The 14,341-nt window shown below is 42.3% G+C and overlaps 1 protein-coding gene across 1 annotated transcript in view; it reads left to right on the top strand.

Annotated features, from left to right (window-relative positions):
- The first annotated feature begins 3,079 nt into the window (after positions 1-3,079).
- Positions 3,080-14,341, top strand: part of SORL1 (sortilin related receptor 1) — a 216,807-nt gene continuing 205,545 nt past the window's right edge. The window contains exon 1 of the mRNA XM_027835471.1: positions 3,080-3,409. Within this exon, the coding sequence (XP_027691272.1) occupies positions 3,080-3,409 (330 nt within the window). The remainder of the gene's footprint in view (positions 3,410-14,341) is intronic.

Genomic DNA, 14,341 nt, shown 5'->3' with positions numbered 1-14,341 from the left:
CAAAATCTTAGAGTTGGAAAAGCTCTCAGAGGTCATCTAGGCTAGAATTCCATTCGTAACACACCAAGAACGTGGCAATCTAGTCTTTGCTTGAAGACCTCCAGGGAAAGGAGACAATAACTTCTGTAGTCAGTGCTTTTGGATGACTCTATTTGTAAGGAAAACTTTCCCAGCATCAAGCCCAAATTTACCTCTTTGCCATTTCTACTTGTTGCTCCTACTTCTCTCTTCTAGGACCAAAGAGAACAAATCTAACCAGTCTTTCAAGTGACAGACTTTCAAACACTTGAAGAAAGTAATCATGGCTCATTTACCCCTCCCCCCAAATTCTTAATTTCTGAGCTAAACTTTCCCTTTTCTTCCAATAGATCTGCATATAGATTGTCCTCATCCTGTTTACCTTCCTCTCCATGTTCTCCAGCTGGTCAATGTCTATTCTAAAATGTGGTGCCCGGAAATGAACACAATACTGGAGTTATGGCTTAACCAGCGAAGAGTACAGAAGGCCTATCACTTGCCTAGTTCTGGATATTATGCCTTTTCTTCATGTAGGCTAAATCAGCTTTGTGACTACCCAATCACACTGTTGACTCATAGCGAACTTGTTCTCCATTAAACCCCCAGGTCTCTTAAAGACAAGTGATAGTCTGCCCATCATGTATGAGTGAAGCTGATTTTTTTGAACCCAAATGTAAGACTTCACATTTGATTCGATGGCACTAACCAGGAGGCCACTGAATCAGTTCCACTAAATTGTTGCTTTTTCTACTGTTATTCCTGTTCCTAGTTGCTACTTCTGCTTTTCTAAGCACTGAACAAATCTCATCTCTCTTCTGACCCCTTGATAATCTATTCACATCATTGCCAGTCTAATCTTCCTTTATATGTGGTTTTGCTTATCTTACTCCTCTGCTATAATATTTTCATTGGTTCCCTATTACCTATCAAATTTCTTTAATTAGAATTCAATTTATCAGTGTGGTCTTAATTTAATTTATTAATGTAATCAGTCCATTTAATTAGTCTTCCGAATTATGGCTTTAATCTTTTCCATATTATCTCATATTATTTCCCATCGTGAATTACATTGCATCAGCCAAATTTGACTACTTATGGTCTATCCCTCAAACTCACCTACTTTTTTAATGCCCAAGTCAAATAAAACCCTCCCATGAAATCTCTCTGGCTCTCTTCTTAGGATTTACATAACCCTTGTTATGTACCTTGCTGTAAGATTTGTGATTGTGACAGTTATTTGTGATAGTTATTTGTTTAGGTGTCTTACTACTAGACTCCAAGTTCAATGAGGGCAGGGATTATGTCTTATCTAAGCTTTTTAGTATCTTCTCGCTGACCCAGCACTGTGAGTAGGTACTTAATGAATGTTTATTGAATTAAATTACTTTCTGCTCAAAAACGTCTTGGGCTCAGGAAAGAGTCATAGAATTATATAGTTGTCAGACCCGGATGGAACCTTACAGATCTTCCCCAGATGACGAAACAGATGGCAAGTGACTTGCCCAAGGTCACACAGGCCTATATGTGACAACTCTGAGATCTGAACTCAGTGCCTCTGATTCTAAATCTAGTGCTCTTTTTACTGTGCCAAGTTGCATCCTTTTAGAGAGTTGGTGTTCCTGGGAAAAAATGGAACGGAAAGATCATTAGACCTTGAGTCAGGAGGGACCTGCATTTGAATCCTACCTCTGACACTAGTTGTGTGATCATGGGCAAAACCATTCAATATCTCCAAACCTCAGTTTCCTCATCTGCGAAATTGAGATAAAAATACAACATGGAGGCAGCTAGATGGCACAGTGGATAGAGCATCGGCACTGGAGTCAGGAGGACCTGAGTTCAAATTTGGCCTCAGACACTTGACACTTACTAGCTGTGTGACGTTGGGCAAGTCATTTAACCCCAATTTCCTCACCCCCCCAAAAATACAATATTACACAGGATTATAGACATTATTAGTCTAGGTATAAGGTGGGCTTTATCACTGGAGTGAGGAGAGGCATTAGCAACTGAGCTGAAGGATACCTTACTGAAGTGTGCTGACTGGAGGTACCGAGATAAATCTGGCTAAACAAAGCCTATCTGGAGGAAGCACCCAGAGGGGGGAAAATAAAGAAGTCACAAGTGTACCTGTTGATCTTTGTTATGCATAGTGTTCATTTGTGTGAGTATGCCTTTGTACACATCAGTTTTCAATTGGGTATATTTTCTTATCACCTATGCAGTGTGTGAACATGCAGGCACCACCATACTAAATGCTCCCAGTTATCACCTTAAATGCAGGCACCACATACGCTGTGCTTGTGGTATGAGATAGGTCATGGATAGGCTAGACTATCATTTTTCATCATTAAAGAACTTTCAATGCTAAGAGACCATCAAAAGGCCAAGAAGGACCACAGTTTATCAAGTATATCTCCTTTGCCTAAAAGAAATGAGGTTCGACAACGTCTATCAGTCTTAGGGCTTAAAACTTGCAAAGCAAAAGCTTGGAGCGCTAAGGCTGCATACTCATTGAACTCACCATGGGCACGTGGGAAATGCTTTGTTTTGCTCCCCAGCTCTTAATGCTGACATGTAAGGGGATGGCGGTGGGTTGTTATTTAATAACCCAGACTCACCAAGGTTGAGGACCCCGTCGTTATTACCTAAGGCAGGGGTCAATTGCGTAACCAACCTTAGCCTTGCACACAATGGAGATGCGTGCGCGCAGGGGGGACCCTGGTTACCTTCCCTATTTTGGGGGGTGGAGGAAGGAGGAGGAGATGGATCAAGGGAAGGGGGGATGGTGCGGTGTGTCACACACGTGACATAGCTGCTCGGAGCTGCCCCGAGAGAGCGCGGAGGCCTCGCCGGAGCTGGAGTCGGAGCCCCAGCCGGAGCCGGAGCCCCAGCCGGAGCCGGGGCCGCGGCCGCGCAGGTGGGGGAGGAGCAGCAGGCGGCCCCCGCCGCCGCCGCCGCCGCCGCCGTTTCGCCTCCCGCCCGCCCGCTCGCGGGGCCTCCAGTTCGTTGCACATTCTCTCCTGGCGGCGGCGCCACCTGCGCCAGCGAGCGCCGGAACATGGCGACGGGGAGCAGCTGCGGGGAGCCGCGGCTCCCTCTCCTCTTCGCCCTCCTCGCGCTCTTGCCCCCTTGGGTTCTGGCCGAGACCCGGAGCCTGCATTCGGCCGGGGGCCGGGCTGCGCTGCCCCAGGAGCGGGGCTTCTTCATGCTGCAGGGCGGCGCGGGCCAGCCGGGGCTGTCCGGGCGCAGCGGCGGCGCGGAGGATGCCGCCGGGGGCGCGAGCCGCACGGCCGGGGAGCCGCGGCCGCCGCCGCCGCCGCCGCCGCCGCCGCGGACCAAGCGCAGCGCCGCTGCCCATCAGCCCGAGCCTGTGAAGGTGTACGGACAGGTGAGTGTCTGCGCCGGCCCTCCACGCGCCCCGGGGCCACTCGCCATGACATTCCCTTGCTCGCTTATCATTTTGGGGGCAAATGCATCCCAGGTAGCCCTGGGGATGTCCTCCCCGCTCCTTCGCCTTGCAAAGAGAATCGCCGTGTGCAACTGGTCCTGCTGCCTGCGGACGCTGGGGATGCGCCGGAACCTGCACCTGGGGAAAATAGGACCCCGCAGTGGCAGTACACCCTCACGAGCCCCGGGTGCGGTGGGAGGACGTGTGGGGTGCTTACTTAACTTCCACCTACCCTAAAGGTGAGGGCCCTCCAAAGCATGGTCCTCTGATTTGGTGGGGTGGAAGTAAGAGTTAATTTTCTGGGTGGATTTTTTTTTTCTTTATCTTTTCCTTTAAAAAGGAAAAGGCTCCAGTTTGCATAGTAATCTCCAGTATTGTTACTTGTCGGATTTGACTGAAATGAGATAATTTGGAGATCTGATTATTCGGCAAGTGATTTATTACTAGCGAAGCAATGGGTTTATTAGATTCTAAGCAATGTTAATTTCTTTTTATGGTTAACCCCCTGTTAGGAATGGTGAACAGGTTAATATGGGAGATGGCAAAATTAATTTGATCTTTTATAGTTTCAAAAGACTTCCCATTCCTGCGGTTAAGATTGGTATCAGCAAAACCAGACAGTGGGCAGAGGAGGAAAGAGGAGGCAGCAGAGGTGTTAACGCTCACCTTTCCTATAAATGAGTTTTTTTCCCCCCCTTTAAAGTAGAAATTAAAGGGCCCGGCCTGCTTAGGGCTGTGGCTGCTGCCTTTGCCCTTTATTTTTTGCACCCTTTATTTTTTCTCAGGAGATTGACAGAATCATAGAAGTAGAATTAGGGCTGTAAGGGACCTTAAGAGATATTCTAGTCCAGTCCCTTTATTTTGTAGATGAAGAAACTGAGAACTGAGTTATCTAGTGACTTGCCCAAGGTCACTCCTCTAAAGAGGCAGAGTTTACTGCATTGTGATATAGTGGGAAAAAAGCTATAGATTTAGAACCAGAGTACTTGGGTTCAAGTGCTGACTTTGCCATTTATTTTCTACCTGTGTGATATTGGGCAGTTAACTTGGCCTTTCTGTGCTGCATTTTTTTTTATTCATGTGTAAAATGACCTCTAAGGTCCCTACCAACTCTAAATCTATGGTCCTCTTTGCCGAAGCCCCATTACTTCCCTCTCTTTCTTCTCCTTCCCTCCCCCAGACTGCACCCTTTTGATAATAAAGTAGTAGTAGCTTAGCTTGTTAGGATAGATTGATATATGATGAAATGCATACTGGGGGTAAGGTGGTAACTGGGAGCATTTGGTTTCTTTTTTTCCTGCATCCCTGGGTAAGATTTTGGATATATTCTTATATAACATGCATATGTGCAAAATGTACTGCTAGAAGCAGATCTCACTTGCTAACTTCTCTTGTGAATTCTGATTTCCCCTGCATCTGAAGCTGTACTTGTTTGTTTTTGACTCTCAAGTCCCAGCCACCGAACAGGGACACTGACGTCAGTGATGTGTGGGAGGGGAAAGTGAGTCTTCCTGGTGGACTGGTTCACTAAAGAATTATAGGGCAGTTTTCCTAAGGAAGGACAAAACAACCCCCTCCAGATCTGAGTTGCCTTTTTCAACGGTTAGATTGATGAAGAGGAGGTTTTCCTTTGTTTTAAAGATATGGATGCAATTTTTATTCCAAGGTTTGATTTTTGTAAGGTCTTTGGGGCCTGGAGTAGCTGAAATGAATTATGCACTCATCGGGGGTGATCTAATAAGCTGCTTTTTCATCACTGGGCTTTCTAGAATGAGTGAGCTCTCTAGAAGAAATGTGGGAAATAGGCATTTCACCCCAAAGCACGAAGAACCAGCAGCTTTTTCTAGGCTGTGGTGGCGTTCTCCTTCTTCTTGGAGAAATGTGCCAATGGGCTTAATCTGTAGCATAAAGGCTTTGGGTTAGAGATAAGTAAGAACTTCCTGGTAGGGAATGAAGGAATTTGCAGAATCTCTTTTCTGTATCCAGAGCCAGAGGATCCAATCCACAACCCATTTGAGATGATTGGTGTGTTTTTACCTACTAAAATAGGGATTCTAAACCTTTTTTTAAATCAGGGACTCCTTTGGCAGTCTGATGAAGCCTGTGGAGCCCTTCTCAGAACCTTGTTTTTAAATACGTAAAATACATAAGATTTCAAAGGAAACTCAAAGTTAGTGGGAAAAAAAAAAGATGTGATGGTTTTTTCCCTTCCAAGATCACGTTCTGTAGACCATAAAGCCTCCAGGTTACTAAAAGGAGGGATAGAGAGACAACCTGCCTCTCAGAGGAAGCCTGTTGAAGTGGATAGAGAGCTTGTCTTGAGTTGGAGTTAGTAAGATATATGTGTTCAGATTCTGCCGCAGAAACTTCCTAGCTGTTTAACCCTGGTCAAGTCAGTTGACTTCTCTAAATCTCAATTTCCTCCTATGTAAAATGGGGATAATAATAGCATCCACCTCAAAGGGGTATTGTTAAGCTCAAATTACTTTCACCAGCTGTATAATTGTCAACTCTGTTTCCCTTCCTCTGCCTTTGAGCCTGAAGGAGTTAGAGTTGGTCTAGAGTACTCTGAATATGCATGAAGTCCAGCACCTCTTTGTAGGCACAATTCTAGGAGCCGGAGGAGGAGGAGGAGGAGGAGGAGGGAATACTGAGGAATGGGAAGATATCTTTCCTGTCTGTGGGAACTTAAGAGTTTAATGAGGAACCAAGACACATGCAGCTTTAGACATATAAATACAAGTGACAGAAACCAATAAAGGTAGACAAAAACAGCCGCAACTGTACAGAGATTTATTGGAGGCCTGTGTAATTGGGTACAGAAGGAACAGTAATAGGGCCAGGTGGGGCTCTTGAGACCAAAGAGAATGTGCAGCAGCTTGCCCTTTTGACATTCCGGGAGAGGTCAGCAGGGCTTCTCCTAGCAGCTCCAATTAAAGCAGGGATGCTCCGAGTTGTTTTATGTCAGCCACTGTTGCTGCAGGAGCTGCTGGTCAGTTGGGATCTTCTTGAGGAGCACCCAGAAAAATCGTAGAATCTGAGGGTGACCTTGAAACCTCCAGCTGCAGGGATTTTATGCTGAAGAGGGAAGGAGAAAGGCCATCAATCATACAAGTGGGATGTTTCCCATGTGAATACTTGACTAGGTCTTATGGTCTGAAGGATGGTCAGGTAGTGAACCTGTGGGATGGAGGAACCCAAGTTTATCCTCAGCCATTTAAAAATTTATTTAGAATATTGGACTTGAAATCAGGAGGCCTAGTTTTGGATCCAGACTCTAGCTTTTACTGGCTGTGTTACCATGGGCCTATTTCTTTTAAAAAATTTATGTGCATCCCCTTCTTTTTTTTTAAATCAATTTTTATTTTATTTTCAGTTCTGAATTCTTTCCCTTCCTACTTCCCATCCCCCACCTATTGAGAAGGCAAGAAAAACAAAACCCATTAAAGTTTGTGTAGTCATGCAAAACAAATTCCTGTATTAGCCATCTCCCAAAAGAAGGAAAGAAAGAAACAAAGGATGAGAAGAAAAGATACTTCAGTCTTTACTCTTGAGACCATTAGGTCTCTATTTGGAGGTGGATAGCATATTTCAGCATAAGTTCTTTGAAACTGTGGTTGGTCATTGTGTTGATCAGAGTTCTAAGTCTTGTAAAATTGATTATCTCTATAGTGTTATTATTATAGAAATTATTCTCTTGGTTCTACTCACTTTGTTTTTTTTATCACTTCATTGAAGTCTTCCAGGTTTTTCTGAAAGCATCCCTTTCATCATTGCATATGGCACAATAGCATTCCTTTTCATTAATATTACCATAACTTGTTTAGCCATTCCCCAAATTTCTAATTCTTTTTTAAAAATTAATTTATTTTGATTTATCAACAATCACTTCCATAAACTTTTGAGGTTTAAATTTTTCTCCCCCTCCTTCCGTATCTCCTTCCCCAAGACAATGCAGTCTGATGTGGGCTATACAGAAACATTCCTATTAAACGTATTTTCACATTAGTGATGTTGTAAGAAAGAATTAGAACCAAGAGGAGGAACCACCAGAAAGAGGAAACAAAACAAAACAAGAAAAAAAATAGCTAATAGTATGCTTCTATCTGCTTTCAAACTCCATAGTTCTTTCTTTGCATGTGGATAGCATTTTCCATCATGTGACCTTTGGAGAGGTCTTAGATCCTTGCATTGCTGAGAAGGGCTAAGTCTGTCAACATTAGTCATCACACAACGTGGCTGTTACTGTGTACAGTGTTCTCCTGATTCTGCTCACTTCACCCAGCATCAATCCATGCAAGTCTTTACAGCTTTTTCTGAAGTCTGCCTGCTCATCATTTCTTATAGCACAATAGTATTCCATTACATTCATATACCACAACTTTTTCAGCCATTCCCCAATTGACAGGCATTGTCTCAATTTCCAATTCTTTGCCACCACAAAAAGAGCTGCCATAAATATTTTTGCACATGTGGTTCCTTTTTCCCATTTGTATAATCTCTCTGGGATCCAGCCCTGGAAGTGCTATTGCTGGGTCAAAGAGTATGCACATTTTGATAGCCCTTTGGGCATAGTTCCAAATTGTTCTCCAAACTGGTTGGATCATTTCACAACTCCACCAACAATGCATTAGTGTTCCAATTTCCCCACATTTTCTCCAAAATTTATCATTTTCCTCTTTTGTCATCTTGGCCAATCTGATAGGTGTGATGTGGTACCTCAGAGTTGTTTTGATTTGCATTTCTCTAATCTAACGATTTAGAGCATATTTTCATTTGACTATAGTTGGTTTTAATTTCTACATCTGAAAACTGCCTCCTCATATCCTTTGACCATTTATCAGTTGAGGAATGACTTGTATTCTCAATTTCTAATTCTTTACCACTACAAAAGAGCTTCTATAAATATTTTTATATGTATGGGTTATTTTCCTCTGTCTTTGATCTCTTTGGGATATAGACCCAGTAGTGATATTACTTGGGCCTGTTTCTAACTTTGTTTTAACACCAGTTTCTTTACCTATAAAATGCAGATAATACTTGTTCTTCTTACCTCAAACAATTGTTGTGAAAAGTTTGTAAACCTTAGAGTGCTATAGAAATGTGAGTTATTACTATTAAGTTTGCATACCATTGCAGTCTGGAGTGGTAGACAGAGAGTTAGTCTTGGAGCCACGAAGGCCTGGGTTCCAGGTCCGCCTCTGACTCAGGCTTTGTGACCCTGGCTGAGTTACTTAACCTCTCTCAGTGTGCCAGGCAGTTCTCTTAAGATTCTAAGTTGCCCAGTAGATGCTAATGTGTATTTGTGAAGGAAGATTCCTCTCTGGTATTTTCCTACACTAATGAAATTACAGATCTGCTTTAAAAAAAGGTATAAATCTGTAATTCTAATGCATAAGAGTTCTTAACCAAGGCTACCAAATTGAGTTCAGTTTTGTGTTATTAGTTTGTTTTGAGGAGTCTTTTAGAATGCCCAAGTATAGCTGCAGGTTTATTTTTCTCCTAACAAACTCTCTCTTCACATGTAGTCTCTGCTTTTCAGAGGGTAGGTTGGATTCAGTGTCTTGTTTTGAGACTGAAAATAAGGTGTCAGTTACAGTACAGGGCTCCCAAACAAAGGAAGGCCTCTTGGGGTGGAATGCTGTTTGGCTTTCGGTCTACTTTCCCTTGATTTTTGCCCGATATAAGGTCTTGGGGAAAGAATGAGAGGTTGAGCCTAAAACTAGGATGCCCAACCTGTGTGTTCCCAGAGGAAGTGAAGAAGCCAGTGTATTGATATTTCTGTGAGAGTGAAGAGTGTCATAAATTTGTATGTTTATATGGGATTTTTGAAGAACATAGGTCTTTGCTGTGAAAATTGTTTTTGGGATAAGGAGTAGGATCAGAGAATCTTAGAGTTGGGAGGGGCCTTAGAGGTCCTTTTGTCCAGCCATCTACCAGACCCCCAGTGGGTACCTTGTCCTGTTTTACTTCTGTCTAGCCCCCCAGCATCCCCCCTAATTGGTGGCCATTTTATAGTTTATTAGTACCTGCGACTGTGGGTAGGTTGGGATAGGGTGATTAGAGGAAAAAGGGAACATAGGGAAGGAAAAGGGCACCAGTATTTATTAAACACTTACTATGTGCTAGGCATCGTGCTAAGCATTTTTTACAAATATTATCTCATTTGAGCCTTGCAGCAATTCTGGGAGGTAGGTACTATCATTAGCCCTCATTTTACAGTTGAGGAAGCTGAGGTACACCAAGGTTAAATGACTTGCCCTAAATCACACAAATAGTGACAGATCTGGGATTTGAATCCAGGTCCAAAATTAGTTTTAAAATTATTAATGGATGTCAGTTAACCATGACCCCAATATCATGAAATGATAGAGTCAACTGTACGTAGCCTCAAAATATACATATTGGTTTCATGATTGTGAATCATCAGCGAGTTCTTCTTACCCACAGTTTCAGAGTCAACAGACTTTGGTACTGGTACTCAACATTAGGCACAAATAGTGGGTTAGGAGTGAGATGATCTCTGAGACCCCTTCCAGCTCTGAAAATCCGTGGTTCATGGCCTGTTGTTCATGGTCTGCTGTGTGCAAAATGATTCCCACATTGCTAAGGGTATCGGAGGCTCAAAAGAGAAGGAAGTTCGGAGGTTCTTGTTCCAGAAGAAGCCAGTCTCCTTCTAATTTTTTTTTCTTTTTTTGCAAACCACTTTTATATTGGCCATATTCCAAAAAAAAAAAGTAAGAAAAATAAAGTGAGAAAATTATACCTTGATTTGTACTAAGAGTTCATCACTTCTCTCTCTGGAAGTGGATAGGATTATTTCATGTTGTTTAGGCTTGTCCTACCCAGAGATAGTGGAGTGGTTTGCGTTTCCTTCTCCAGCTCATTTTCCAGATGAGGAAACTGAGGCAGACAGGGTAAAGTGACTTGCCCAAGGTCACACAGCTAGGAAGTATCTGAGGCTGGATTTGAACTCAGGGAGATGAGTCTTCCTGACTCCAGGCTCTGCATTCTATCCTCAGCAGCACCTAGTTGCCTGTCCTTCATGAGTTCTTTGGAGTTGCCTTGAATCATTGTATTGATCAGAACAGCCAACTCTTTCACAGTTGATCATCGTTACAACATTACTGTTGCTGTGCACAGTGATCTCCCAGTTCTTCTTGCTTCACTTTGCATCAGTTCATGTAGGTGTTGCCATGTTTTTCTGAAACCAAGCCCCCTTGTCATTTCTTATAACAAAATACTCCATCACAGTCATTCCACAACTTGTTCAGCCATTCCCCAACTGATGCGCATCCCCTTGATTTCCAGTTCTTGGCCATAATAAAAAGTGGCTATGAATATTTTTGTATGTCTAAATCCTTTCCCTTTTTCTTTGATCTCTTTAGGATACAGACCTGGCAGTGGTATTCCTTGGTCAAAGGGTCATAATTTTCAATTAAATAAATATTTTTTTCAGTGATTGCTCTGTGGAAGGCACTGTGCTAAGGGGTGGAGGATGCAGAGATCCAAACGAACAGTCTGTATCATAGCCCTCAAGGAGTTTATGTTCTCTCTGGGAATGGATACAACAACATATGCATATGTAAGAACATACAAAATGATAGAAAGTAATTTCAAGAAGAAGAATGATGGAAGATTAGGCCTTGGGAAGGAGGAGGCTCTAGAGGGAGTTATGCTTGGAAGAAAGTTTGGGATTTGAGGAGGCAGCGATGAGAAGGGAGGACATTTGAGACATGAGATCATATGGTCAGAGTATAGATTTAGAGATGTAAGTGACCTTAAAGTCAAATCTAATTCATTAAATCCAATCCCTTTAATTTTATAAATGAGGAAACTGAGGCCCGGAGAGATGAAATGATTTCCCCAAGGTCACAGATAGGTCAGCGAGCCAGGTCCCGAGTCCAAATTCACTGCTACAGTTGTACAAAGTTATGGAGGTGGGAGATCAGATTTATTGTGTGAGGAATAGCTAGCAGGCCATGTAGACTGGACAGAGAGGGTGTGATGGGGAATAACATGAAATAAAACTGGAAAGATGGGTGGGAGCCAGAATGTGGAGGCTTAAGGATTTTGGATTTTATCATAAAAGTAATAGGGAGCCACTGGAGATTTTTGAAAGGTGGTGGTGACATAGTTAGATCTCTGTTTTTAGGAATATCATTTTAGCAACTGGGGGGATGATGGATTGGCGAAAGGGGAGATGAGAGGCAGGGAGACCAGTTAGGAGATGTTGTAGTAGTTGAGGCCAAAGGTGACGAGGCCTCAGCAGAATGGATACAACAACATATGCATATGTAAGAACATACAAAATGATAGAAAGTAATTTCAAGAAGAAGAATGATGGAAGATTAGGCCTTGGGAAGGAGGAGGCTTTAGAGGGAGCCTCTAGTTGTTGAACTAGAGGCTGGATCAATGGAGAGAAAGGGATAGATGCTAGAGATGTGGTAGTGAAAGAATTGAGAAGATTTTTTAGCTAATAGGGTGTAGCAGTTGAGGAAGAGGGAAGAGTCCAGGGATATATAGGAATAACCAAGGTGGTGGACCTGGATGACCGTAAAGAGAGAGTGGTCCAACAACAGAAATGGAGAAATTCAGAAAAAGGATAAGGGAGTGGTTGAGGGCAAACTCCATATATGATTCTTCCATTAGAGGCAGGTCCAAGCTGGGTAAAAAACATCAGAATAAAAGGGTCGAGTTCATGAAGTCCATCATGACTCCAGCCTGGGTCTCATAATCCTATAGATTGACATAATGGAATATGTGTATGTAAATGTGTATATATGTATATATGTCTGTATACATGCATATATCTTTATGTGTATATAACATATACAATATGTGTGTTTGTATGTTATATATGTTATTAACTTCTGCTCATTTAACTTGTGCTATGAAATTTTCCTTCTTGGTAAAATGAGGTTAATAACATACTTGTAAAAGTGCTTTGAGATCTGGGATCCCAGAATGGGAAACAGTGATTTGGATTGCAGATAATGAGGACTGCAAAACAAAGTTAGTTTTGTCTGTGTCAGGGCTTTGTGAGAGGGTCTTAAGGCTACACTTTGGTGCATTTAGCCACTTACAGACAGCATTCATTATCAGTGGTGTCATCTTTGCACACAAAAGGCAGTTAATTATTATCTACACTAAAGGACATAGTGAGCCCAGGGACACAAACAACTTAAATAGCAGATAATTTTTTAAAATGATATATTTGGAATGAATTTGATCTTGAGAGGGGTGGATTTACCTTCCTAATTATGTGTTGCTTATGGTAATATTAAAATAAATTTGCTTTCCTTGAAAACCTGTCAGCTGATATGTGAGGTGCAGTGAATGTGGTGAAGAAGACTGGTTTGGGTTTTAAAATTGGGATTATTTAAAATCATCCATAGAAGCAATTGAAAATTGATTTCATAAAAATCAATATAAGTTGGGCTAGTATAAGGACCTTGCTTTTAAAAAATGACTCTTCCTATTTGTTTTGAAAGGGAAATCAAGATTTGTGCTTAGTGGAAAGCAAAAGATTTTTTTAAAAATTTATTGTGAAATATTTGAGAATATAGTTTGTGTAGAAAGAAATGTGGATTTCTGGGGTAGGGAAGACTGCTCTTGGTTGACAAGCATAGGGACAGATATACATTGACAGAATGCATATTCATTCTGGCCACGTAGATTTAGAAATCAATTTCCCTTGGTTTGAAATGAGCTGCAGTTAATTTTGACCTAATTCATCGGCATATCGACCTGTGGATCTTGGGCCTCCAATGAAGAAATGGCATGGACTGCTATTTAGTTTGGACTGGCTGAGAATATTAATAGCTGGTATTTATGTAGTGCTTACTATGTGCCAAGCACTGTGCTAAACTCTTTACAAGTATTATCTCATTTGATCCTCACAACAGCCCTGGGAGGCAGAATACTAAAAACAATATCTGGCAAGATGGCAGACAGGTACCTGGGCTGTTAAGTTCATTTGCTAAATGTCCTATCTTGGAGCCTCAGTTTCCCCATTTCTGCTAACTGGCCTTAATACATGCCTTGAGGTTTGTAAAGTTCTTTACAAATATTGTCTCATTTTATCCTCAGAACAAACCAAGGAGGTAGGTAGTGTTGTTATCCCCATTTTACAGATGAGAAAACTGAGGCAAAAGGAGTTCACATGACTAGCCCAAGCTCACAGAGATCATGTCTGAGGCTAGGTTTGAATTTGTCTTCCTGACTCCAGGCCCAGCATGCTATCCATTGTGCCACCTCACTGCTGCTAGTATCTGGAATCTGCTTCCTTGCTATTGACATACAATAGTAAAAGGGAACTTAGAATAATCAGTGTTTTAATAATCCATTTGGTTGTTGTTAGTAAGAGTGACAGGAGCCTGCTGTGTAACCACTGCCTAGTTGCTGGGAAATATCACTTCCTTGGCTTGATGAGTGTGTAGCACAGGTGGACTTTCATCCTGCCTATTTGGTTTAGTTCTTCCTCCTCTTCCCAGAGGAAAGGTGACTTATTCCTCACCAGGGAGAGAAATCATCCCTGCCTTGAAGTCATAGTAACAGTAAATACCATCCTTGTTTCCATCACAAACAGAGGATAGAGAGAAAGCAAGATCTTAGATCTGGAAAACCCCAGTCTTTATAGCCTCATGATCTCCGTGTGTGTGTGTGTGTGTGTGTGTGTGTGTGTGTGTGTGTGTGTGTGAGTGACAGAGAGACAGAGTCAGACTGCATAGAAAGAGATGGAGCAAGAGACAGACATACACAGGGACAGAGAGACTGAGATAAAGACATGGAAAAGGAGGGAAAGAGAGGAAGAGAGAGAAGTAGGGAGAGAGACAGAGAGGAGGGAGAGAGATACAGATGAGAGAGAGG

This window comes from Vombatus ursinus, unplaced genomic scaffold, assembly GCF_900497805.2.
Source record: "Vombatus ursinus unplaced genomic scaffold, bare-nosed wombat genome assembly UNPS02014816.1, whole genome shotgun sequence".
Lineage (NCBI taxonomy): Eukaryota > Metazoa > Chordata > Mammalia > Diprotodontia > Vombatidae > Vombatus > Vombatus ursinus.
This window is presented reverse-complemented; position numbering and strand designations above follow the sequence as displayed.